Source organism: Chiloscyllium plagiosum, unplaced genomic scaffold, assembly GCF_037043375.1.
Source record: "Chiloscyllium plagiosum isolate Xiang-an unplaced genomic scaffold, Cpla_swu_hap1 HiC_scaffold_28, whole genome shotgun sequence".
In the NCBI taxonomy this organism is placed as follows: domain Eukaryota; kingdom Metazoa; phylum Chordata; class Chondrichthyes; order Orectolobiformes; family Hemiscylliidae; genus Chiloscyllium; species Chiloscyllium plagiosum.
In genome coordinates this window covers 48978998-49006424 of record NW_028270166.1, presented here as the reverse complement: position 1 = coordinate 49006424, position 27427 = coordinate 48978998, and the positions used below count along the sequence as shown (strand labels likewise).

The 27427-nt window shown below is 45.3% G+C and overlaps 1 protein-coding gene across 1 annotated transcript; it reads right to left on the bottom strand.

Moving 5' to 3' along the window:
• Nucleotides 1-1458: 1458 nt before the first annotated feature.
• On the bottom strand, nucleotides 1459-26813 carry smim7 (small integral membrane protein 7). The gene is made up of 5 exons (XM_087976187.1): nucleotides 26737-26813; nucleotides 19789-19830; nucleotides 16880-16932; nucleotides 9759-9849; nucleotides 1459-3697 (listed from the first exon to the last, which is right to left on the bottom strand). The coding sequence occupies exons 1-5, from the start codon at nucleotides 26760-26762 to the stop codon at nucleotides 3682-3684; spliced, it is 228 nt and encodes a 75-aa protein (XP_087832313.1). The 5' UTR covers nucleotides 26763-26813; the 3' UTR covers nucleotides 1459-3681.
• Between the last annotated feature and the right edge of the window lie 614 nt (nucleotides 26814-27427).

Below are 27427 nucleotides of genomic sequence, written 5' to 3'. Positions count from 1 at the left end.
TTTCGCTGTCCACTACACCTCCAATTTTGGTGTCATCTGCAAACTTACTAACTTTACCTCTTATGCTCACATACAAATCATTTATATAACTGACAAAAAGTAGAGCACCCAGCGCCAATCCTTTCAAAAGCTGATTGGGGGCAGATGTTCGCAGGTAAAGGGACGGCTGGAAAATGGGAAGCCTTCAGAAATGAGATAACAAGAATCCAGAGAAAGTATATTCCTGTCAGGGTGAAAGGGAAGGCTGGTAGGTGCGGGGAATGCTGGATGACTAAAGAAATTGAGGGTTTGGTTAAGAAAAAGAAGGAAGCATATGTCAGGTATAGACAGGATAGATTGAGTGAATCCTTAGAAGAGTAAAAAGGCTGTAGGAGTATACTTAAGAGGGAAATCAGGAGGGCAAAAAGGGGACATGAGATAGCTTTGGCAAACAGAATTAAGGAGAATCCAAAGGGTTTTACAAATACATTAAGGACAGATGGAGAGAATAGGGCCCCTCAAAGATCAGCAAGGCCGCCTCTTTGTGAAGTCGCAGAAAATGGGGGAGATCCTAAATGAGTATTTTGCATCAGTATTTACTGTGGAAAAGAACTTGGAAGATGTAGAATGTAGGGAAACAGATAGTGACATCTTGAAAAATGTCCATATTACAGAGGATGGAGTGCTGGATGTCTTGAAACGCTGAGACTCAATTGGTTACAATTATTGTTTTTGCCATTGCTGATCTAATTGGATTAGAAAGATGACTGACTCCATATGGAGCCAAGGGATTCAAGAAAAATATCTAAGAAGAAAAATTAAGTATTGCAGTGTAATAGTTTTAAACCACTGAAACAAGAAACAACAGAGATGCAGCTATAACGTATTGAGAATTCAGGCTACACACATGGTCTGAACATTTAGCTACATTCAATGCACAAACTAATGTATTCCAATTAACCTGTTTTATGGGCAGCACGGTGGCAAGTGGTTAGCACTGCTGCCTCACAGCGCCACAGACCTGGGTTCAATTCCCGCCTCAGGCAACTGTCTGTGTCGAGTTTGCACATTCTCCCAGTGTCTGCGTGGGTTTCCTCTGGGTGCTCCGGTTTCCTCCCACAATCCAAAATACGTGCAGGTTAGGTGAATTGGCCACGCTAAATTGCCCGTAGTGTTAGGTGAAGGGGTAAATGTGGGGGAATGGGTCTGGGTGGGTTGCTCTTCGCAGGGTCGGTATGGACTTGCTGGGCCAAAGGGCCTGTTTCCACACTGTAAGTAATCATCTGCTCAATCATTTGTACTCCCCTTCCAGTTCAATTGAAATGCAAATCTAACAGACAATATTGATGGTAAAATGAAACAACTTTAAATGGAAGCAGGTCACAAATACTTTAAATAAAAGGAAGTTTTAAAGTGTTTACTGCATCTATTCAGATAGAGTGCACAAAAATGGTTAAAAAATACACTTTACTCTCAGAATCCAGTTTTCCTATATTTAGTTCTTGTGATTAGTTTCCAGATACCATGACTTTGGTACACTGTAATGGTGTCTGAACATGATGGATCAGATAAACAATGCTCCATGTGACCAAATCTCCAACCTCATGGTTAGATTTAAAAAGCCCGCAGGAAAATGAATAACAGGATTATACTCAGCAAAATTTCATTTCAACAGCTTTCTAGAAATTGAAGAGATTTTATATCAATATGAGAGGTTTTTATATTACAATTTGTGCTCACCGTATAAGTTTACAGCTTCAAGTTTAGTTTCATTTTAATGGTGCAAACGGTAATGTTAATGGAGACTAGTGCAAACTTCAGTGGCAAAGCAGGATTTTTAAGCATGTAGCTTGCTACACCAACCCCAATCTCCAGCATTTAACTGTAGCCATGATGTGAATATAGTGAAGAGAGCAGATTAACAATTTTTGTTCTCAAGTCAAAATGGTGTTCGCTTTCACTACATCTGTAAAAGTTTATTTCTGTGATTGATTTTTCCATTCACCTATTAGATCATGGTATATCCAATGTCATCTTCAGAAACCACAGATCCCCATTGTCCTGTCACTACACGACAGTGTTACTCCTTTTAGTTTTCAGGCATTACATGGAGGTAGAACTATTGCCTTGAGAATGACAAATGCATAAATTCTGGACAGAATTTCTAACACACCCTTGCTGCACAAATCACTGGTCGACCAAAGGGTTAGTCACATTTTGAAAGTTTTCCATTTGTAAGGCAATCAAAAAGCACTAATCTTGAAGACAGTGGCTTAACATTTTGGAATCGAGAAGTGTAGTGCTTGAAAAGCACAGCAGGTCAAGCAGCATACGAAGAGTAGGAGAGTCGACATATCAGCATTCCTGATGAAGAGCTTATGCCAAAACATTGACTCTCCTGCTCTTTGGATGCTGCCTAACCTGCTGTGCTTTTCCAGCACCACATTTCTCAACCGCAACATTTTGGATCAGGGTGGCTAAACTAAAATATGGAGGCATAGGACATTAACATTATCATTATAGTCACTGATTTATTGCAGGGAACAGCACATGATTAACTCTTTGGTGACAAACTGTGGCCCATTAAAGTTTTATTTCATTGACTTGATTTTGGTTAAATGCTGGTTAAAAATCTGCAAGCAATGAGCACAATTATGACAAGTTTAAAGCTGTGAGGAGACTTCCTCCTTAGGATAATGTTGCACCTCAGCTTCATAACTCACTCATACAAAGGAAAGCCAATCAATTCTTCTATGTATGCAGAAGCAGATTAATGGCTGGAGACATACCATCAGGATAAATTTGAATAAATTTCTATTGCAAAATTTCAAAAGAATTGATTTTTTTTATGGTGCAGTTTCAAAAGTCACTTTCACTATGTTTACTCTCCCATTGCACACATCACATTGATATCTGGGAGGAAAAAAGCTAAAATTCACATTAAAAATATCACTGAAAGATGGTGCATTGTGTGAGTGTTACAGATTAGCAGAGGCTTCAACACAAAGCAAGCCTCATCATCTCTGGAGTCAACATGACACTGTCAGTTAATTAGCTCTTATTTCTGAGCCAGTCAGGACCAGTGTAATAATATTGGCACATTGCTTTCTAAATTTGCAGACTGTGTTTTGTACAGTTCATGTGTGATTGCAAAGGGTGCACTTACAGTTTGAACTGCCCATCGTATGAAAGTATTCTATTTTAAATACCAACAAAATTTTCCCATTTAAAAATGATTTTCCAGAATTAATTTGCCAAGATAGCAACAAACTGTTTATGTACTCAACTTAACTTTAATATTCACTAAGTATTTGCCCTAGCAGAAGTCCACAGCATGCCTGACTTTCTAGATCTGGATCAGGATTTAACTGGGATAAACTACAATAGAACTATATGGATAAATATCAACAAGCAAGTCTTTCCATTGTGCGTGTGAAAGTATGTGGGAAACTTCCTAACCACATGATTTATCAATGGGGTGAAAAGTTTGGGATGGTTACACCAGATAGTTGCTACCACTTCTGTAGCTGCTGTTACAGAACACAAACTTTGAATATGTACAATTGTAAATGTGGAAAAACACTTGCTTGTCCCTAAAGACTGAACAAATGTTGAAATTATTGGGAAAAGGAAAAGAGCCTGCTAAAAATTCACGTCCAGGGTCCATCCTGAATTGCATCACTTTCACTGCATTGGGAAGCTTCACGATCCAAATAATCTGGAAACCAACAAAGAAAAAACATCAGCCACATGTTTTGACAAATTGACTTTTAACATTATGACTTTATAAGGATGATCTTAGACAACACCAGATGTTTCAATAAACATGAATTAATCCCATCATAAGTTTGGGATGGCTCAAAGCACTTCCCAGCATGGATAGTTTTACAGTTGTCAATCTGATGTGGCCCCAGGTGTTCCTTGCACCCCACTTTCCTGGAATCTCTTCACAGTTCATTTGACTCATGACTGAGCTTTGGTGCTAGTCAGGTCTTTCTGGATAAGTTGCCTGCAATATAGCAGTTGGACTAGCGAACGGGACTCATGGAAGATATGTTGTTTCCTAGGTGCCAGGGTTCGGGATATCTCTAATCAAGAGATCGAGCACATTGACACCAATGACATAGCTTGGAAAAGGGATGAGGATCTTAAAAAAAGTGATTTCAGGGAGTTAAGTTGGAAGCTTAAAAGCAGGACGAGCAGAGTAGTAACCTCAGGAGCCATTTGCTAGTGAGGAGAGGAACGGAGCAAGTGCAGCTACAGGGCTGGTGCAGGACGGAGGGCTTCAGATACGTAGGTCATTGGGGTACCTTCTGGGACCTATACATGAAGGGCAGGTTGCACTTAAACTGAGGGCCATCAACGTCCTGGGCAGGAGAATTGCTAAAGCACTTCGGGATGGTTTAAACGAGTTTGGCAGGGGGGTGGGAACCAGAGCTACAGATCAGAGGAGAGGCTAGTTATTAAATGCAGAGAGTCTGTCAGGAAGGATACACAGTTGATAGGGCAAAGGGGTGGGTTAAAGTTTGTCTGTTACAATGCAAGGTGTGTCAGGAATAAGTGTGGTGAACTTAGTGCATGGATCAGTACTTGGAACTACAGTGTAGTGGCCACTATTATGGAGACATGGATTTCACAGGGGCAGGAATGGTTGCTGGGTGTTCCAGGGTTTAGATCTTTTAAAAAGAACAGGGAGGGGGAATAAAAGAGGAGGGGGAGTATCATTGTTAATTAGACAGTGCGTCACAGCTGCAGAAAAGAAAGTTGTTAAGGAGGGTTTGTCTATTGAGCCTGTATGGGTGGACGTCAGTAACAGGAAAGGAGCAGTCACTTTGTTGGTTGCTTTCTATAGACTCCCCAGTAGCAGCAGAGAGATGGAAGAACAGATTGGACAGCAGATCTTGGAAAGATGCAGATGTAAAAGAGTTGTTGTTATGGGTGACTTCAACTCACCCAATATTGATTGGAACCTCCTTAGTGCAGATGGTTTGGATGGAGCCACTTTTGTCAGGTGTGACCAGGAAAGATTCCTGATTCAATAGATAAGATAGTCTGACTAGGGGGGAGGCCATATTGGATTTGGTGCTAGGCAACGAGCCAAGCCAGGTATCAGATCTCTTGGTGGGAGAGCATTTCGGTGACAGTCACCATAACTGCCTCACCTTTACCATAACCAATGGAAAGGGATAGGAACAGACAGTATGGGAAGGTATTTAATTGGGGGAGGGGAAATTATCCTGCTAGTAGACAGGAACTGTGTTGTACAAATTGGGAACAGTTGTTCTTCAAGAAATGCATAACTGAAATGTGGAGGCTGTTTAAGAAGCACCTATTGAGAGTGTTGAATAATTTTGTCCCACTGAGACAGGCAAGGAATGGAAAGGTGAAGGAGCCTTGGATGATAAGAGAAGAGGAGCTTCTTATCAAGAGGGAGACGGAAGCTTATTTAAGGTTGAGGAAGCAAGGATCTGGCACAAATTTAGAGGATTACAGGGTAGCTAGGAAAGAACTCAAAAGTGGACTGAGGAGAGCTGGGAGGGGGCATGAAAAAGCCTTGTTTGATGGGGGTGGGCGGGGGGGCGAAGGATTAGGAAAAACTCAAAGGAGTTCTACACGTACATGAGGAATCAGAGAGGGGTTAGGACTGATCAGGGATAGTGGAGGGAACTTATGCCTGGAGTCTGAAGAGTTGGGGAGGCTTTAAATGTGTTTTTTGCTTCAGTATTCATTAGGGGGACCTTGTTGATAGTGAGACCACTGGACCAGGTTAGTAGGCTTGAACAGACTGATATTACGGAAGTAGATGTGCTGGAAATTCTGGGAAGCATCAAGATAGATAAATTCCCAGGGCCAGACCAGATTTATTCAATGTTACTACAAGAAGTGAAGAATGAGATTGCTGTGCCGCTGGTGAAGATCTTTGCTTCCTCACTCTCCACAGGTATAGTACCGGCTGATTGGAGGGAGGCGAATGCTGTTCCTCTGTTCAAGAAAGGGAATAGGGAAATCCCTGGGAATTACAGACCAGTCAGTCTTATGTCTGAGGTAAGCAAGGTATTGAAAAGGATTCTGAGATAGGATTTATGACTATTTGGAAAAACATAGCTTGATTAAAGATACTCAGCATGGCTTTGTGAGGGGCAGGTCATGCCTTACAAGCCTTATTGAGTTCTTTGAGGATGTGAGGAGACAGGTTGTGAAGGTCGAGCAGTTGATGTGGTATGTGTGGATTTCAGTAAGGCATTTGATAAGGTTCCCCACGGTAGGCTCATTCAGAAAGTTAGGAGGTCTGGAATACAGGGACATTTGCTGTCTGGATACAGAATTGGCTGGCCAAAAGAAGGCAGAGTTGTAGTGGATAGAAAGTATTCTGCCTGGAGGTCAGTGACCAGTGACACAGGGATCAGTTCTTGAGCCTCTGCTCTTTGTAGTTTTTATAAATGACTTATAAAGGATGAAGAAGTGGAAGGGTGGGTTTGTAAGTTTGCCAATGACACAAAGGTCAGTGGTGTTGCGAATAGTGTACAGGGCTGTTGCAGGCTACAAAATGACATTGACAGGATGCAGAGCTGGGCTGGGAAGTGGCAGATGGAGTTCAACCTGGAGAAATGCAAAGTGATTCATTTTGGAAGGTCGAATTTGAATGCTGAACAGGGGGTTAAAGACAGGATTCTTGGCAGTGTGGAGGAACACTGGATCCCTCAAAGTTGTCACCCAAGTTGACAGGGTGTTAAGAATGTGTATGGTGTTTTGGCTTTCATTAACAGGGGGGATTGAGTTTAAGAGCTGCGAGGTTTTGCTGCAGCTCTATAAAACCCCAGATAGACTACACTAGGAATATTGTGTCTAGTTCTGGTCACCTCATTATAGGAAAGGTGTAAATGCTTTAGAAAGGGTGCAGAGGATATTTACCAGGATGCTGCTTGGATTGGAGACAATCTTATATCTTAGGAGCTAGGGCTTTTCACACTGAAGAGAAGGAAGAGAGGTGACTTGATGGAGGTGTACAAGGTTATGAGAGACATAGATCGAGTAGATAGCCAGAGACTTTTCCCCAGGGCAACAATGGCTGTCACGAGGGGTCCTAATTTTAAGGTGATTGGAGGAAGGTATAGGGGGAGATGTCAGAGGTAGGTTCTTTACACAGATAGTAGTGGGTGCATGGAATTCCATGCCAGCGGTGGTAGTAGAGTCAGAAACATTTATGGACATTTAAGCGACTGCTGGACAAGCACATGGACGGCAGTAAATTGAGGCATCTGTAGGTTAGATTGCTCTTAGATTAAGATAAATGCATGGCACAACATCGTGGGTTGAAGGGCCTGTATTGTACTGTACTGTTCTAGGTTCTATGTTCTGTGGTCTCTCTTTTATGTTTCATGGTTGTTGGGATTGGAGACTGAACACATGGGGTATCTAGGTATCAAACACAGGCCAAGTTAACTGGGCCACAGCAACAACAACAACTTACATTTATGTAGTGCTTTAATAAAGCAACTGAAAAACTGCATGGGCAAATTATCAAAGAAAATTTGACACTAGGTAACTGAAGGGTGTATTAGGCCAAATAACAAAGTTTGATCAAAGAGGTAGCTTTAATAGTCATAGAGATGTACAGCATGGAAACAGGCCCGTCGGTCCAACTCATCCATGCTGACCTGACATCCTAAATTAAATTAGTCCCATTTGCCAGCACCCGGCCCATATCCCTTTAAACCCTTCCTATTCTAGATGCCTTTTAAACGTTGTAATTGTACCTGACTCCATCACTTCCTCTGGCAGCTTGTTCTATAGACGTACCACCCTCTGCATGAAGAAGTTGCCCCTTAAGTCCTTTTTAAATCTTTCCCCTCTCATCCTAAACCTATGCCCTCTCATTCTGGACTCCCCCAACCCATGGAAAAGACCTTGTCTGTTTACCCTATCCATGGAGGAAAGAGGGTCTACAGTATCAACATTCTAAATGGGACAGGCGTTAAACCATTCTAGCAACTCAAACCTGGGCATCCGTGAGCAGGGAGAGGGCATCAGCAACAGTAAGGTTATATTAAACAACAATCTACAAGCCCTGTATATCCCCAAACTCTACCATTAGCATCACACTGGGAGCCCAACCCTACTTCAATTAAGAGCCCAGAAGGGAACGCCAAGTGCAGCACCAGGTATCAATCGGATGAAGTTACAATACAGGACTACCTGCATGCCAAGCAATAGTGAAGATCACATGGCCTCACAATCCATGGATAAGATTCAAGTTCTGAAGTCCTGCCAAATCGAGTTGTGAGTGGTGGTGAACAACTAAAGAACTCAGTGGAGGATAGGGCTCCATAAAAATGCCTATCTACACACCAGACAAAATTCACGGCTCAACTAACTTCAACTGCTTCATCACTGATCTTCCCTCCACAATGTTCAGCACCATTTGAGATACCTCAAACACCAATGTATTGTGTGCTTTTGCAGCAAGATCTGGAGAACATCCAGGTTCGGACTGATAAGTGGCAAGCAACATTAGTAGCCAGGCAATGATCATCTCCAACAAGAGACAGTCTAAGCGGCACCCGATGACATTCAATGGAACCACCATCACTGACTCCCCAACTAACAACATGCTGGAGGTTCTCAGTGATCAGAAACTTAACTAGAACAGCCATATAAATACTGTGCCTACAAGAGCAGGTCGGAGATTAGAAATACTACTACTCATCTCCTGCCTTCCCTATGACTATTCACCATTCACAAAGGACCAGTCAGGGGTGTGATGAAATCCTCCCCACTTGCCTGAATGAGTGCAGGTCCAAAAACACTCAAGAAACTTGACACTATCCAGGATAAAGGAGCCACTTGACTGGCACCTTAGCACTCGCTTCAACATTCACTCTCTCCACCACAGAAACACAGAGGGTAGTGTGCACCAACAACAAGATGCATTGCAGCATCTCACCAAGGTTCCTTCGGCAACATCTTCTACACTCACACCATCTATCATCTTGAATGTTAAGGGCAACAGATACATGGGAACACCACCACCTGCAAGTTCCCCTTCAAGCCATTCACCATCTTGGCTTGGAAATATATCACCATTCCTGTAGTGGCACTGGATCAAAATCCTGGAACTCCCTCCAAAACAGCACTGTGGGTGTCCTGACATCCAACAACTGCTGCAGTTCAAAAAGCAGCTCAGCAAAACCTTCTCCAGGAAAATTATGGCAATACAGCTATAAATGCCAGCAATACTCCCACTGACTAGTTATTGTTGCAGAAACCTCAGAGGTCTGTGCACAATGTCACTTCGGAAACCAGAAGTCAATGTATAAGCATGAGTGGAACTGCAGAGCGGCATCGCAGCCACTTACAGGGAGCACTGCTACACAGATGCACCCATGTCCCATGAATTTAAAAAATGGTAATGAGAGATGAAAAGGTTTAAAGGAGGGAATTCTGTAGTGAGGGCCTTGGCAGCTGAAGACAAAGCCACCAGAGGACAAAGAGGCTGTACAAGATGCCTCTCTAGTTGCAGGAATGTGGAATCCAGCCTTTCCTATTATATACTAGAAAACCAAACTCAGTAACAACACAGCAGGGACACCAAGGCTGTCTAGTACACACCATATTGAAGATATTTTCGCACTCTGGTGTCGGTTGCTTCACTAACGTGTTTAATGCTGATCCTACAGAGACTGAAGCAGAGCTCACTGAAGCAACTTAAAACATTCTAAAATTCTCTTCCTTTTTGGAAAAAAAACCCCCAAAGTTACACTGAGAAAAAAGACACTTACACAATCATACAGAACATCATGAAGATATTCCACAAGGCAATGAAGATCCGAAAGTAGCGCAGACTCAGCAGGAAATCTTTGATGTTATCACCTGAGAAAGAAGCAAAAAACCTGCATTTAGATAGTGCCTTTAATGACCTCAGGACATTCTGTATACTTCAATGAGTACAGGACCAAAACTACTCATCTCTCTGAACAAGACAGTCCCTCCTTAACTAGGATCAGACTAATGAACTTTCTCTCGAAGATTGCCTCCAATGTCAGAATATCTTTCCTGAGGCAAGGGGACCAAACTGTTCACAATATTCCAGTGCTGGTTTCACTTGTGCTGTCTATAGTTTGAGCAAGACTTCCTTATTTTTACACTCCAATTGCTTTCCACATGCCTTCTCCATTACTTGAACTTATGTGGTTACTTTTCGTGATTCATGGACTAGGAATCCCAAGTATTCTTTTTGAATTCATTTGTGGGATGTAGGCATCGCTGCCTAGCCAGAATTTATTGTCCTAGTTGCCCTCGAGAAGTTGGTGGTGAGCTGCCTTCTTGAACTGGGGCAGTCCATGTACTGTAGGTAGACCCACAGTGCTGTTAGGGAGGGAGTCCCAGGATTTTAACCTAGCAATAGTGAAGGAACGGCAATACAATTCTAAGTCAGGATGGTGAGCGGCTTGGAGGGGAACATGAGCGTGGTGATGTTCCCATGTATCTGCTGCTCTTGTCCTGGTCGTGGGTTTGGAAGGTGTTGTCTAAGGTCAGTTTCTTCAGGGCATCTTGTAGATAGTAAAAGCAGCATGTATGAGTGTGAGTAGTGGAGAAAATGGACGTGTGCAGATGTGGTGCCATGTCTTTCTCTGCTGTAACTTTATGCAGTCTTTCTCCATTTATACAGCTCCTCTATTTTTCCTGTCAAAATGCACAACCTCATGTTGAATATTATATTCTATCTGCTAAGTTTTGGCTCACTCATTTAACCTGTTTATATCCTTCTAACTCTTGTTTCTTCCTCACTTGTCTTCTCACAAGGATATAATACATTCACATTTCCCATCTAAGACATTTACATTGGAAATATCCTGAAAATGCATCCCATTTATCTCTACTGTGTCTTTTACCATTGATCCGATCCTCTGTGCTAATATTCTACCCTAACACCATAGGCTCTTCTCTTATTAAGTAGTTTAATGTGTGGGAACTTATCTTCTGAAAATCCAAATACTGTACATTATAGCTACTTCTCCCCCCATTACCTATCCTGCTTGTTGTCTCCTCAAAGAATTCTTGTAATTTTGTCAGGCATGACTTCCACTTCACGAAGTCAAGCTGATTGTGCTTGATCATATCATGTATCTCTAAATGCTCTGCTATTATAATGGACCCGAACATTTTCCCAGTAACAGATGTTAAGCTAACTGGCCGATGGTTACCTGTTTTTATCACCTTGCTTTTTAAACAAACATGTTACATTGGCAGTTTTTCATCCCTCTGGGAATTTAAGTATTCTGGGAATTTAAGACTATTATCAATGCATTCACTATCAGTGTAGCTACTTACTTTCATATCGTAGGATGCAAACAATGAAGTGCAGGAAACCTAGCATCTTTTGCCCCATTAGTTTCCCTCTGACTTTTTCCTCTATATAACTATTGTGTAACTACATATTATTGTAATTACTGTATTACCTCTCCTCCTTTTATCCTTTGAATACCTAATCATTTTCGAATGATATTTGCATTTTCTACTGTAATTGGAACAGAGGCATGAAATAAAACCTGTCTCAGGTGGACACAGATTCCTACAACATTTTCTAAGAGGCAGGATATTTGCTCCAGTGTTATTGTTTATTTCAGGAACAATACTACCAAAGCAGATGCACATACATCATGTTTCTTTTTATGAAATCCCTCTCCACACAAATTTAGAGTCATAGAGATGCACAGCATGGAAACAGAACCTTTGGTCTAACTAGTCCATGCTGACCAGATAAACTTGTTGTTTTGTTTCTGACATCACAATGATTCAATAAGCACAGTTCAAAAAGCTGCTTAATTGGGTAAAAAGATCTATAGGATGTCTTAAGGTTAAGAGGGGAGCTACACAAACACAAGACCTTTTAAGTGCAAAATTGTCGGGAAGTTTTCATCTAATAGTGATTGTGGCAGTGTATCCCTGTCATAAGTGCTTTCATGTCAGTCAGAAAGTATTGGGTTCTCTTTCTGGTCAAGGGCATTAAAAATATATTTTTGGATTTGCATCACTTAAGAAGTCCCACTCCTTTATGGTGGTGAGGACTGCCAACAAATAACTGGGATGGGCACCTGGACCCATACTGGTGGGGAGTTAGGAGATAGCAAGCATCAAAAGGTAGAAACTGTCACATCTGTGCTATTCTTTCTGGCCAGCATCCATCAGGGAAATTTTGGAAGCATTCCCAGGAAATGAGAACTGTAAAGTGAACTAGAACTAGAAAGATAACCTCCCTAATCAGTTAATGTGTGGGGAAACTAGAAAAAGTGTGTGGTCAAAGCTATATATTAACGGCAAGAAACTCTGAGGAGGAGGAATACAAAAGTATAAAATACACAAATGTTTGTAATACATAAAAATATGGTGGGGAACTGAGGGAAGCGCAGATAGGTGATTGTTGGGTTTCTGAGACAACAGATTCAAAATAGAGGAGTTTAGTCAACAAGCACCAAATACAGATCATTGATAGCAAAGTGCAAAACACTGCCTCAATGAAACATAAGAACACAAGAGCTGTACTTAATTCCACTAAGACAAATCCATCAGGGAGTTAACTGTCGCCAGGTAAATTCTGTACCCCATCCTGTTCAACGAACAACCAAGACAGCGGTAGCTGAAGCGCAGACTCTCTTGCAAGTCTCAGGAGGTGTTGGAGAAGGAAAAAAGCAGAGAGGAAGAATGAGTCAGAGATTCACAGAAATACTATAGCGGAAAGGAGGATAGGAGGATGGCTGCTTACGAGTAAATTTTAAACATAATGGTAAAAGAATTAAAAGCAGAACAAAACAGGAATATCAAATAGGAGTTCAAAGCAAATACACCTTAATTAATCACATTAGCCATGAAAATCTAATCCTTTGGGACCCTGCTTCATCCTAGACTAGACAGCATACTTCTCTAGTGAGACATGACATGTGATTAAATGTAACATGTTTGTGAGGAACGGGTGAGTGACGTTTACCCTGTAGATCATTTGGGGATTCTCTTGTCTCACCCTGTTACACCACTGTGTAAACCAATTAACGGGGCTGACCGGGATACAATTCACAATTGCCTACAAATGCCTACATAATAAAACTAGGACCACTGCAAACTGGGACTTCCTTCAGGGATTTCTACATCAGGTAACCCCTTCAAATACACTCACATAGCTAAACTGCCATTTGTTCAAAAATGGGAATTAAGAAGTATTCACCTCGAGTTTCTGCCTGCTAACTTATCCTCTTTCTTTGTTTATGCTTTTTTAATTTTTAATTAGACATTGCAACACCAGACACTTGAGTCAACTACACCTCCTGAAGTTTACTTTCTACAAGCCAGTGGTCTTCAAGCCCTGACAAAGCCACTTCCAGGTTTGAATTTTTGCAAAACTGCATGCAAGGTGCAGATGAGCAAGGCCTTCTGAAACATGGTAAAAACAATGACTGCAGATGCTGGAAACCAGATTCTGGATTAGTGGTGCTGGAAGAGCACAGCAGTTCAGGCAGCATCCAAGGAGCAGCGAAATCGACGTTTTGGGCAAAAGCCCTTCATCAGGAATAAAGGCAGTGAGCCTGAAACATGGTCAGGCAATGCCCCCTGGTGGTCAGGCATTGGAGTGTGCACCACTATGTTTTCAAAATCACCTATTTGAAGGTCACAGAGGCATTTCAACTCTCTTCAATCTCATGCAGAATCTCATACTCCCAAGTATTTATTATTCTTGCTGTTGAATACTTTGTGTTACAGAGCTGTGAATCTCCAACCTCTGAACTTCCTATTTTCAAACGGCCCACCAATTTTACACTCAGATCCTGTGTAACCAAAAGTGGTTTGCCGCTCCACAAATATACAAAATACAATCTTTGATACTGCTAAAAACCAGAGGAAACAACACAGTCAACAACTGACATCTAAAAATAAACAATATTGGATGGGTCACAAGTCAAATCTGGAGGACAACAATTCTCAAAACCTGTACATTAACTGTTGAGCAAATGGATATCTGGGATAAGTGAATTCAGGAAAGAAGCAGAGAGATGGACTGAATGCAGTGAGAGGAAGTGTGACAGCCAGTGAGTTAACTCATGGATGCCATACAGGTTAGAATTAAGATTTTCATTCCTGCATGGAGTGAGTGTGTTACTGGAAGATCAGCCTTTACTGCCCACCCCTAACAGTCCTTGCACTGAGTGGCTTCATTGGACATTTCAGAGGGCAGTTAATGGTCTTCAAAGTTTGTGCGAAGATTTGTAGCTCGGGTGCTCGTTGTTGTGGTTCTGTTCGCCGAGCTGGAAGTTTTTGTTGCAAACGTTTCATCCCCTGGCTAGGCGACATCATCAGTGCTTGGGAGCCTCCTGCGAAGCGCTTCTTTGATGTTTCCTCCGGTGTTTATAGTGGTCTGTCCCTGCCGCTTCCGGTTTTCAGTTTCAGCTGTCCGCTGTAGTGGTTGGTATATTGGGTCCAGGTCGATGTGTTTGTTGATGGAGTTTGTGGATGAATGCCATGCCTCTAGGAATTCCCTGGCTGTTCTCTGTCAGGCTTGCCCTATGATAGTAGTGTTGTCCCAGTCGAATTCATGTTGCTTGTTGTCTGCGTGTGTGGCTACTAAGGATAGCTGGTCGGGTCGTTTCGTGGCTAGTTGATGTTCATGTATGCGGATTGTTAGCTGTCTTCCTGTTTGTCCTATATAGTGTTTAGTGCAGTCCTTGCATGGTATTTTGTACACTACATTCGTCTTGCTCATGTTGGGTATCGGGTCCTTCGTTCTGGTGAGTTGTTGTCTGAGCGTGGCTGTTGGTTTGTGTGCCGTTATGAGTCCTAGGGGTCTCAGTAGTCTAGCAGTCAGTTCCGAGATGCTCCTGATGTATGGTAGTGTGGCTAGTCCTTTTGGTTGTGGTATGTCCTCGTTCCGTGGTCTTTCTCTTAGGCATCTGCTGATGAAGTTGCGCGGGTATCCGTTTTTGGCGAATACCTTGTATAGGTGTTCCTCTTCTTTTTGCAGTCCTGGTGTACTGCAGTGTGTTGTGGACCTTTTGAATAGTGTCCTGATGCAGCTTCGTTTGTGTGTGTTGGGGTGGTTACTTTCATAGTTTAGGACTTGGTCTGTGTATATTGCTTTCCTGTATACTCTTGTAGTGAATTCTCCATTTGGTGTTCTCTGTACCATCACGTCTAGGAATGGGAGTTGGCTATCCTTTTCTTCTTCTCTCGTGAATCGGATTCCTGTGAGTGTGGCGTTGATGATCCGGTGTGTTTTTTTCTATTTCCGTGTTTTTAATGATTACAAACGTGTCATCGACATATCTGACCCAGAGTTTGGGTTGAATTTGTGGTAGGACTGTTTGTTCTAACCTTTGCATAACTGCCTCTGCTATGAGTCCCGAGATTGGTGATCCCATGGGTGTTCCGTTGATTTGTTCGTATATCTGGTTGTTGAATGTGAAATGTGTTGTGAGGCACAAGTCCAGTAGTTTAAGTATGCCGTCTTTGTTGATAGGTTCAGCGTCCTGTTTTCTGTAAATTTGGCAGATTTCCTTCCCTAAAGGATGTATTATTGTGACAATCATTTATAGTTTTCATGGTAATCAATACTGAGAGGAGCTTTATATTTCCATATTTTATCACCAGCTATCATTGTGGGTTTTAGAGTTGGATACTGCAGATGCTGGAGATTAGAGTCAAGATTAGAATGGTGCTGGAAAAGCACAGCAGGTCAGGCAGCATCCCAGGAGCAGGAACATCGACGTTTCGGGCAAAAAGCCCTTCATCAGGAATGAGGCAGGAAGCCTGGGGGGGGGGTGGAGAAATAAATGGGGGAGGGGGGAGCTGGGGAGAAGTTTGCTGAGAGTGCAATAGGTGGATGGTGGTGGGGGTAAAGGTGATAGGTCGGAGAGGAGAGTGGAGCGGATAGGTGGGAAGGAAGATGGACAGGTGGGACAGAGTATTGAGTACAGGAGTTGGGAGGTCATGTTGCGGCTGTACAGGACATTGGTTAGACCACTGTTGGAATATTACATGCAATTCTGGTCTCCTTCCTATCGGAAAGATGTTGTGAAACTTGAAAGGGTTCAGAAAAGATTTACAAGGATGTTGCCAGGGTTGGAGGATTTGAGCTATAGGGAGAGGCTGAACATGCTGGGGCTGTTTTCCCTGGAGTGTCTGAGGCTGAGGGGTGACCTTATAGAAGTTTATAAAATCATGAGGGGTATGGATAGGGTAAATAGACAAAGACACTGGATGCCTTCTCGCAGAGCACTTTAGAGACCATCTCTGGGACACCTGCACCAATCAACCCCACTGCCCCGTGGCCGAACATTTCAACTCCCCCTCCCACTCTGCGAGGACATGTAGATCCTGGGCCTCCTCCATCGCCACTCCCTTACCATCCAATGCCTGGAGGAAGAACGCCTTATCTTCCGCCTTGAGACCCTCCAACCCCATAGCATCAATGTGGACTTCACCAGTTTCCTCACTTCCCCCCCCCCCCCCCCACCTTACTCCTGTTCCAACCTTCCAGCTCAGCATCATCCTCATTACCTGTCCCACCCGTCAATCTTCCTTCCCACCTATCCGCTCCACCCTCCTCTCCAACTGATCACCTTTACCCCCACCACCATCCACCTATTGCATTCTCAGCTACCTTCTCCCAGCCCCACCTCCCTCCCATTTACCTCTCCACCCTGAGGCTTCCAGCCTCATTTCTGATGAAGGGCTTTTGCCTGAAACGTCAATTTTCCTGCTCCTCAGATGCTGCCTGACCTGCTGTGCTTTTCCAGCACTACTCTAATCTTGACTGTGGGTTTTGGAGCCCTATCCCCAATACACTAGTCTGGCCCCCTCAAAAATTAGTACTGTGACATTACTGTTGGGGACAGAATTAAATATACGTTCTTACCTGTTGTCGTTTCACGGCCATCATCTCCAAAACCCTGTAGCTCTCTTCTCTTTCTGGAATAAAAGTTTTTAAAAAATTATTCACCCTACAATCAAGTGAGATGAGTTTAAACAAAGCTGTCTGAAAGAGTATCCCTTCAAAGATGATACAGGGACGAAGGAGACAGTGGACACATTGCACTGCATCAGGCACAAGCCACAAAGGCATTAAGTAAATGGAGGTGGGGTGTCTACATCCACATCACTATACTGCATGAAGATCTTCTTGACAATCATAGGGAACATAAAAACAATTTGAAGATGTATAGATTATCAGGAAAATCTGCCTCTCTCCACCTTCTATCCCACTTCCTGCATCATCCTCCCTCTATTGCCTTCTCTATGTCACTCTCTATTTCTTATCTCTATCCCACCTATGACCGCCTACTCAACCTTCTTTCTTTCATCTATGCAGAGCTGGTCCATCTTTCCACTGGTGTTCCAGAAAACGCCTAAAGTGCTTTTTTCACCGAGACTGTTATCACTAGAAAAACTGTATAAATCTTTACTTTTAGTCACATGTACCTCACCCAGACTAGGCTGGAAAAATGTCCCCACACTGGGTGACCAACTTATTAAATAACCAACTGTGGTAGCGAATCAGCAGAGGGAGGGAAGCCTGCCTTTTCCAATGATGGGTTTGGTCAATTGTCAAGGAGAAAGTGAGGTCTGCAGATGCTGGAGATCAAAGTTGAAACTTTATTGCTGGAACAGCACAGCAGGTCAGGCAGCATCCAGGGAACAGGAGATTCGACGTTTCGGGCACAGGCCCTTCTTCAGGAATGAGCAGAGAGTGTTCAGCAGGAGAAGATAAAAGGTAGGGAGGAGGAACTTGGAGGAGGGGCGTTGGAGGAGATGACCTGGGGTGTGCAGTGAGAGAGGGACTCACTGAAATCTTTGTAGAGAGAGGCAGAGAGCTTCTTCAAGGAAGGCATCCTTGTAAGAGGATTCGCAGTAGGTTGAAATCTTCGAGGAGAAAGTGAGGTCTGCAGATGCTGGAGATCAAAGTTGAAACTTTATTGCTGGAACAGCACAGCAGGTCAGGCAGCATCCAGGGAACAGGAGATTCGACGTTTCGGGCACAGGCCCTTCTTCAGGAATGAGCAAAGAGTGTTCAGCAGGAGAAGATAAAAGGTAGGGAGGAGGGACTTGGAGGAGGGGCGTTGGAGGAGATTGTCACCAATATATTTTATCCTGAATTTGGCAGGTAACTTATTACTAGAATTCAAGCATGGATATGTGCTCTGTAGAACAATGCTCAATATAAACAGAGTACTCGTGGATCTTCTGTGGCAATTGTCACAATGGACTGAAGTTCACAGAATGTTTCGCTGCTGAGTTGGAGCCAATCAAAATGTGGCCTGTCTCTCTCTTGCTCAAGTACTCCATGAGGATACAGTCTAAACTGCTATCTCCCACCAAACATACCACCTGTAAACCTTGCATCGACAGCATGGCTATTCATTAACCTTCGGCTTTTTTTTAACCTTGTGATATAACCCAACGAACTTCACCAGGACAACGTTGTCAAATAAGACAGGACACTGAGTCAGATGAGGTCACAGGACAGGTGACCATTGATGAGTTGAAGAGATGAGTTTTGATTAGTGTTTAAGGTTTTAAGGAGTTGGAGTAAAGCATTCAGCCCTCAACCCTGTTCTGCCATTCAACAGGATCAAGGCTGATTGGATTGTGTCTATAGCTCCACCTTCCTGCCTAACCCCCACACCATTTCCCCCTACCCCTGGAAAAACAAAAAGAGGAACAAGGTGAAGTTTCAGAAGATAATACCAGGCGGCTGGAGCTGGCACACCAGTTTTGGAGCACGAGAAACAGGGGCTCAACAAAAGGCCAGAATTCAAGAAACACACCAACCTGAGAGTGTTGGAGAATGTTACAGAGTCGGGCAGTGAAAGGATTTAACACAAGCCTGACAATTTTAATAACTTGCAATTATAGTGTTTATAACATAGTCAAATGATCTGAGGACCTTCACAGAAAAGTTAAACTAAATTTGACACTTGGTTAGATGAAGAAATATTTTAGATTAGATTCCTTACAGCATGAAAACAGGCCCTTTGGCCCAACAAGTCCACAAAGACCCTCCGAAGAACAACCCACCCTGATCCATTCCCCTACATCTAACACAACAGGCAATTTAGCATGGCCAATTCACCTAACCTGCACTTTTTGGACTATGGGAGGAAACCCACGTAGACACAGGCAGAATGTGCAAACTCCACATAAACAGTTGCCTGAGGCAGGAATTGAACCCGGGTCCCTGGTGCTGTGAGGCAGCAGTGCTAACCACTGTGCGGCCCAATGGATGTGGAACCCAAAGTTTGAGCAGAGAGGGACCTCAAAGGAGGAAGTTGGGGTACAGACATAAAGAGGTAGCCAGATTGGGAGCCAACTTAGATCAGTGAGCACAGAGATGATAGGTGAATGGAAATTAGTGAGCGCTAGGATATAGGCCGGGTGCGATGGCAAAGGAGGGGCAGGGTGGAGTGAGTGGTGGGAGTGGGTGGGGGGGTTGGGAACCACCTAGTGTGAGAGTGATTTGGAAGGGGCCAGTGGGATGGTGAAAGTGGGGGGAGGGGAATGTGCCAGCCAGTGGTAAAGGGAGAAAAACGTCCTAACTTTTTTATACGGTATCGCTGCAAACACACTATTTGTCTCCCTTTGGGAGGTGGTGGAAGAACTCTTGGGCTAATGACCAGCCCACTGTACTGTGCCATGAATGCTCCCTGTGCCCACAATGTCTCTGGTAGATGTACTCTCCTGCACAGACGACCTCCAACCTCATCTCTAAACAGGACACGTACACATTTTATAGCGTGATTCCACCTCCATAGAGATTTGCATACTCACAGTTTGAAGTTCAGCACAGCTCCTGCATTCATTAGCAAGGTACTGCAAGAGATTAAACAGAGTGAACACAAGACACACATTTCATTTACCAGTCTTTAGCATTTATTCATGCTGGTTGCATTTTGTATTTACTCTATTTGGTGGACCTGACTAAACTTCAGTAATTATTAAATATTAAAGGATTGGACACTCTGGTGGCAGGAAGCATGTTTCCGCTATTGAGTGAGTCCCAAACCAGAGGACACAGTTTAAAAATCAGGGGTAGGCCATTTAGAACAGAGTTGAGGAGAAACTTCTTCACCCAGAGAGTGGTGGGTGTGTGGAATGCTCTGGCCCAGAAGACTGTGGAGGCCAAGTCTCTGGATACTTTCAAGAAAGAGTTGGATAGAGCTCTTAAGGATAGTGGAATCAAGGGTTATGGGGATAGGGCAGGAACAGGATACTGATTGAGGATGATCAGCCATGATCATAATGAATGGTGGTGCTGGCTCGAAGGGCAGAATGGCCTACTCCTGCACCTATTGTCTATCTCATTGACGAGGAGAAATGTGATTAGTTCAGGAAGTTTTCCTGTTGCAGTAAATTTTAAGAATTTTCCACAAACATTCGGAAATGTTGAACTTCTTTTGATTTGATGCTGGGACAGAGTTTTCTACTCTGATGTTAGTTACAAATATTCATTTAGAGGGGGTTCCTGATTTATGAACGTTCAACTTACAAATGCTCAAACTTATGAATGCAATCCTACATAGAGACATAATTTTAAAGATTCGACGTACGAATATTTCCTGTACTTAATAACTTCCCCTTTACATTGTTCTTTATTGCGTATGCAAGTCAGACACATCGATTTGTGAACCGACCCCCTTTGCAACCTGGGGACTGCCATTAACCCCTTGCCTAGCCAGTGACACCCACAGCTTGTTAATCACCTTTTACAAAAAAGGTTCTTATTGAATTTTTCTGTCCCTGCTGCTATGAAAACCACTTCAAACTCATCTCCTCTTTATGTAAATACCTATATAAACTTCTAAAATCCATCTTTGACTCTTATATTCTATCTTTACTTGTAACATTAATTTCCTGATCGCTCTCCTATCAATCAGGTTTATTACTTATCTCATTTGCCACGATTGAACTATATGAGAGATTGTTATTTGTTAAGGGAATGTATCATTGCAAATGATGAATTAATTCCTGAAATGTTTATCATTACCCGTCAACTGCATTCATTTACTCAGGCTAAAATATACTTACAAAACAAAAATTTCATTAATAACTGAATAAAAATTTACTGTAAATGTCAGTGATGTCATATTTCTTTTTAAAAATTGTATTAATAGCCCCTTTCATAACTGAAAAAGCTCCAGGATTTTATGACCAAGTATTTTTGAAATGTAATGCAGGAAAAGCAGCAGCCAATAGCCCAGCAACTCCCATGAGATAATTACAGATTTTTTTGTTTGAGGGGTTCAGTGTCACATTTCATCCAAGGACAGGACAATACTGGACTCGAGTGTCTGCCGAGGTTATACGCTTAAATCTCGAGTCAGACTTGAACTAATTTCTGAATCAGAGAGAACAGTGCTCCCTGCAGGCCACAGCCAACATTTAACATACTGCTTCTTGTGGAGGAGTCTGAGGTAATGGATTGAACGGATAAAAATCACATTCAGCAAACAACCGGACACATCAAACGAAAATTGTGCTTTGGTTAAGTTTTCTCCTTTCAAAACTAGGCAAATGAAATTCAGGGCTATGTCTTTTTTAAATCCTGTATGAAAAACATTATATTTACTGGCATTTCAGCTGAGATAGAAGAGAAGGGAAATTAAGGTGCACTGTGGTGAGGTTGAACAGTTCAGACAGGACATACTGGTCTGATTTGAGAGCATAAGGCAGCACACAATAATGTACACTGTAAGAAGCCAAGTTATTTTGTATTAGAAATGCATTAAAAGATTATTCATACATTCCCCTCCCTGGACTTCATGTGTACTTGGAACAGTGCTGGCATAACTAAATTAAACTTTGTTTTTGAAAGGAAGTGTCAAATAAAACAACATCCACAGCTAACGCAATATTGCACAGCTCAAGGTGATTAATGAAAAGAAACTTTTCTACAGATGCAGTTTTAATATGAATACTTTGAAATTGAAAAGGCTATTCCATATTTGCAAACTTTGAAGCAATGAAGCAAGTTGGATTAGCAACGAATTTAAGATGTTTTCTAATCAATCTGTTCTGTGATCTGACACCTAGCACCAAATCCAAATGGCCTCCTACTAGTTGGCCTAACTACATATTGAGTCAGGATTGCCTCCTGGATACACTTGACAAAATCAGCTCCACCCAGACCACCTGTACTAAGGAGGTGCCAATCAATATTGAGTAAGTTGAAGTCACCCATAACAACAACTCTGTTACATCTGCACCTTTCCAAGAGCTGCTGCGAGTGTTGGATAACTTGTCCCACTGAGAACGATAAGGAATGGCAAGGTGAAGGAGCCTTGGATGACAAGAGAAGAGGAGCTTCTCGTCAAGAGGAAGAAAGAAGCTTACATAAGGTTGAGGAAGCAAGGATCTGGCACAGCTTTACAGGATTACGGGGTGGCTAGGAAAGAACTCAAAAATGGATTGAGGAGAGCTAGGAGGGGACATGAAAAAGTCTTGGTGGGAAGGATTAGGGAAAACCCAAAGTTCCACACTCATGTGAGGAACAAGAGAATGGTCAGAGAAAGGGTAGGGCTGATCACAGATAGTGGAGGGAACTTGTGCTTCAGTCTGAAGAGGGAGGGGAGGCCCTAAATGAGGTTTTTGCTTCAGTACTCACTAGAGAGAGGGCCAGACAAGATATATTCAAGATTACTATGGGAAGCAAGGAATCAGATTGCTGTGCCTCTGGCGATGATGTTTGCATCCTCACTCTCCACGGGAGTAGTACTGGCTGATTAGAGGGAGGCAAATGTTGTTCCTCTGTTCAAGAAAGGGAATAGGGTAATCCCTGGGAATTACATACCAGTCAGGCTTACGTCTGTGGTAAGAGTTGAGAATATGGTGCTGGAAAAGCACAGCAGGTCAGGCAACATCTGGGGAGTAGGAGAATCGACGTTTTGGGCAAGGCCCATCATCAGGAATGAGGCTTGTGAGCTGAGGTAGAGAGATAAATGGGAGTGAGTGGGGCTGGGAGGGGGAGGGGGGAGGTAGCTGAGAGTGCGATAGGTAGATGATGGTGTGTGTGAAGGTGATATGTGGGAGAGAAGGGTGGAGCGGATAGGTGGAAAGAAGATGGACAGGACATGAGGGCGGTGCAGAGTTGGAAGGTTGGAACTGAGATAAGGTGGGGAGAGGGAAATGAGGAAACTAGTGAAGGCCGTATGGTTGGAGGGTTCCAAGATGGAAGATGAGGTGATTTAACTTTTTGTGTTGGGTGGTTAAGGTGTGGTGATGGAGGAGGCCCAGGATCTGCATGTCCTTGGTGAAGTGGGAGGGGGAAATTGAAGTGTTCGGCCATGGGGCGATGGGGTTGGTTGGTGCGGGTGTCCCAGAGATGTCTCCAGTCTCCCCAGTGTACAGAGACCACATCGGCAGCAATGGATACAGTTGATGCCGTTCCATGATATGTGGATGTGCAGGTAAAACTTTGATGGTGAAACTTTTATGTCTGCGGTAAGCAAGGTACTGGAAAGGATTCTATGAGATAGAATTTATGACTATTTGGAAAAACAGCTTGATTAAAGATAGTCAGCACGACTTTGTGAGGGGCAGGTTATGCTTCACAAGCCTTAGAGTTCTTTGAGGATGTGATGAGACAGGTTGAACAGTAGATTTGGTGGATATGGATTTCGGTAAGGCACTCGATAAGGTAAGCTCATTCAGAACGTTAGAAGGTATAGGATACAGAATTGACTGGCCGAAAGAAGACGAAGTGGTAGTGGATATTTTGTGAAGGGTAGGTCGTGCCTCACATTGCTTACTGAGTTCTTTGAGAAGGTGCCCAAACAGGTGGATGAGGGTAAAGTGGTTGATCTGGATTACAGTAAAGCATTTGATAAGGTTCCCCACGGTAGGCTATTGCATAAAATATGGAGGCATGGGATTGAGGGTGATTTAGTGGACAGCGAAGGAAGTTACCTCAGATTATAACGGGACCTTGATCAGATGGGCCAGTGGGCTGAGTGGCAGATGGAATTTAATTTAGATAAATGCAAGGTGCTGCATTTTGGAAAAGCAAATCAGAGCAGGACTTATACACTTAATGGTAAGATCCTAGGGAGTGTTGCTGAACAAAGACCTTGGAGTGCAGGCTCATAGCTCCTTAAAAATAGAGTTGCAGGTAGATAGGATAGTGAAGAGGGCGCTTGGTGTGCTTTCCTTTATTGGTCAGAGTATTGAGTGTTGGGAGATCATGTTGCGCCTGTACAGGACTTTGGTTAGTTCACTTTTGGAATATTGCATGTAATTCCGGTCTCCTTCCTATCGGAGAAATGTTGTGAAACTTGAAAGGGTTCAGAAAAGATTTACGAGAATGTCACCAGAGTTGGAGAAGTTGAGCAGTAGGGAGAGACTGAATAGGCTGGGGCTGTTTTCCCCGGACTGTCAGAGGCTGAGGGGTGACCTTATAGAGGTTTATAAAATCATGAGGGGCATGGATAGGATAAATACATAAAAATCTTTTCCCTGGGGTGGGGGAATACAGAACGGAGAGGGGAAGGATATAAAAGAAACTAAGGGGCAACTTTTTCATGCAGAGGGTGGCACATGTATGCAATGAGCTGCCAGAGGAGGCTGATACAATTGCAACATTTAAAAGGCATCTGGATGGGTATATGAATAGGAAGGGTTTGGTGGGATTTGGACCAAGTGCTGGCAGGTGGGGCTAGATGGGGTTGGGATATCTGATTGGCATGGACGGGTTGGACCGAAGGGTCTGTTTCCATGTTGTACATCTCTAAGTCTCTATAACACATATCAGATTTGCACATAAGCTGCCTTAGAAAAGCAAAAAAACCCTGTAAAGTAGTTACAGAATTCTTTTTCCAACAAGCAGAGTCAAAAAAGTTTTGAATTATTGTTCCCCCAGGATCCTTCTCTCCCCCCCCCCCCAACCAGGATCCATCTCTCCCACCCCACCAGGATCCATCTCTTTCCCTCCCGGGTTCCTTCTCACCCCCCCTCCCCGGTTCCTTCTCTCCCCTCCCCTCCCCCGGTTCCTTTTCTTCCCCCCCCTCCCCCTCCCGGTTCCTTCTCTTCCCCCCCCCGCCCCCTCCCAGGTTCCTTCTCTTCCCCCCCCCCCCGCCCCCTCCCAGGTTCCTTCTCCCCCCTCCCCGGTTCCTTCCCTCCCCCCCCCCCCCCCCCCGGTTCCTTCCTTTCCCCCCCCCCCCCAGGTTCCTTCTCTCTCTCCCCCCCCCCCCCCAGGTTCCTTCTCCCCCCCCCCCCGGTTCCTTCTCCCCCCTCCCCCCCCCCAGGTTCCTTCCCCCCCCCCCCCAGGTTCCTTCTCCCCCCCCCCAGGTTCCTTCTCCCCCCTCACCCCCCCCCCAGGTTCCTCCCCCCCCCCCAGGTTCCTTCTCCCCCCTCACCCCCCCCCCCCCAGGTTCCTTCTCCCCCCTCCCCCAGGTTCCTCCCCCCCCAGGTTCCTCCCCCCCCCCTCTCCCCCCCCCCCCAGGTTCCTTCCCCCCCCCCCCCAGGTTCCTCTCCCCCCCCCCCCAGGTTCCTTCCCCTCCCCCCCCCCAGGTTCCTTCCCCCCCCTCCTCCCCCCCCCCCCCAGGTTCCTCCCCCCCCCCCAGGTTCCTCCCCCCCCCTCCTCCCCCCCCCCCAGGTTCCTCCCCCCCCCAGGTTCCTTCTCCCCCCCCCCAGGTTCCTTCCCCCCCCTCCTTCCCCCCCCCCCCAGGTTCCTCCCCCCCCCCAGGTTCCTTCTCCCCCCCCCCAGGTTCCTTCTCCCCCCCCCCAGGTTCCTTCTCCCCCCTCCCCCCCCCCCCAGGTTCCTTCTCCCCCCCCCCCCAGGTTCCTTCTCCCCCCCCCCAGGTTCCTTCTCCCCCTCCCCCCCCCCCCAGGTTCCTTCTCTCCCCTCCCCCCCCCCAGGTTCCTTCTCTCCCCTCCCCCCCCACCAGGTTCCTTCTTCCTCCCCCCCAGGTTCCTTCTCTCCCCTCCCCCCCCCACCAGGTTCCTTCTTCCTCCCCCCCCCCCCCCAGGTTCCTTCTCCCCCCCAGGTTCCTTCTCTCCCCTCCCCCCCCCCCCCCCCAGGTTCCTTCTCTCCCCTCCCCCCCCCCCCAGGTTCCTTCTTCCCCCCTCCCCCCCCCCCCAGGTTCCTTCTTCCCCCCTCCCCCCCCCCCCCTCAGGTTCCTTCTTCCCCCCTCCCCCCCCCCCTCAGGTTCCTTCTTCCCCCCTCCCCCCCCCCCCTCAGGTTCCTTCTTCCCCCCTCCCCCCCCCCCTCAGGTTCCTTCTTCCCCCCTCCCCCCCCCCTCAGGTTCCTTCTTCCCCCCTCCCCCCCCCCCTCAGGTTCCTTCTTCCCCCCTCCCCCCCAGATTCCTTCTCTCCCCCTCCCCCCCAGATTCCTTCTCTCCCCTCCCCCCCCCCAGATTCCTTCTCTCCCCTCCCCCCCCCAGATTCCTTCTCTCCCCTCCCCCCCCCCCAGGTTCCTTCTCTCCCCTCCCCCCCCCAGGTTCCTTCTCCCCCCCCCCCCCCCAGGTTCCTTCTCTCCCCTCCCCCCAGGATCCTTGTCCTCACCTCTCGACCCCCCCCCCCCCAAGGATCCTTCTTCCCACCCCCACCAGGATCAATCTGACTCCCCTCCCCCCTCTTTTCTAACCTCCCTCTAACCTCTAGGTTCACTCTCTCCCCCCCCCCCCCCACCATCTCGGCCTCTATCCCGCCCACCCTGTGTTTACCCTCCCCGGGTCCTGTCCCTCGGGCGGGGATGTGGGGGTGGGGGGGTTTGAAGGGTCCTACCCGAACAGCAGAAAGTCTCCGATCATTTTCCTTCGACTCCCCGTGCAACCTAACCGGACAGCAGCGAACAACGAATCACGGCACAAGCTTCATAGCCGTCCACCAATCGGAACTGCCGGAAGGGAGGTCCCCGCTAGCAAGTTCGGTTGTTCGGAGCTTGACGTCATTCGGCCGACGGCCGCCGTCCCCGCCCACAAACCAATAACCCGGCCCACATCCCACTGCCCCGCCCACATCCCACTGCCCCGCCCACACCCCACTGCCCCGCCCACACCCCACTGCCCCGCCCACATCCCATGCCCACCGCCGGCACCCCGCAACGGGGAGCCCGGGTTCGATCCCCCCTCAGGCACAATATAGTTCGGGTGTCGGTTTCTACGTCCAAAAACGCGCGGTTTTGGTGGATTGGCCATGGGAAGGAGTGACTGGGATGCTCTTCAGAGGATCCATGTGGACTCCATGACTTGCTTACACTTACACACTGTAGGGATTCTGTGATTCCTAGTTCTACCAAATTTCTATCCCAAAATTCCCTTGGCCATAAAATCCTCAGCAACCTTAAATTCACTCTCCCCCAACCATCTGATGGCTCAGTGGTTAGCACTGGCAGCCTCAGTGCCAGGGACCCACATTTGGGCTCGAGTACCCACCTCAGGTGACTGTGTGGAATTTGCTCATTCTCCCCCTGTCT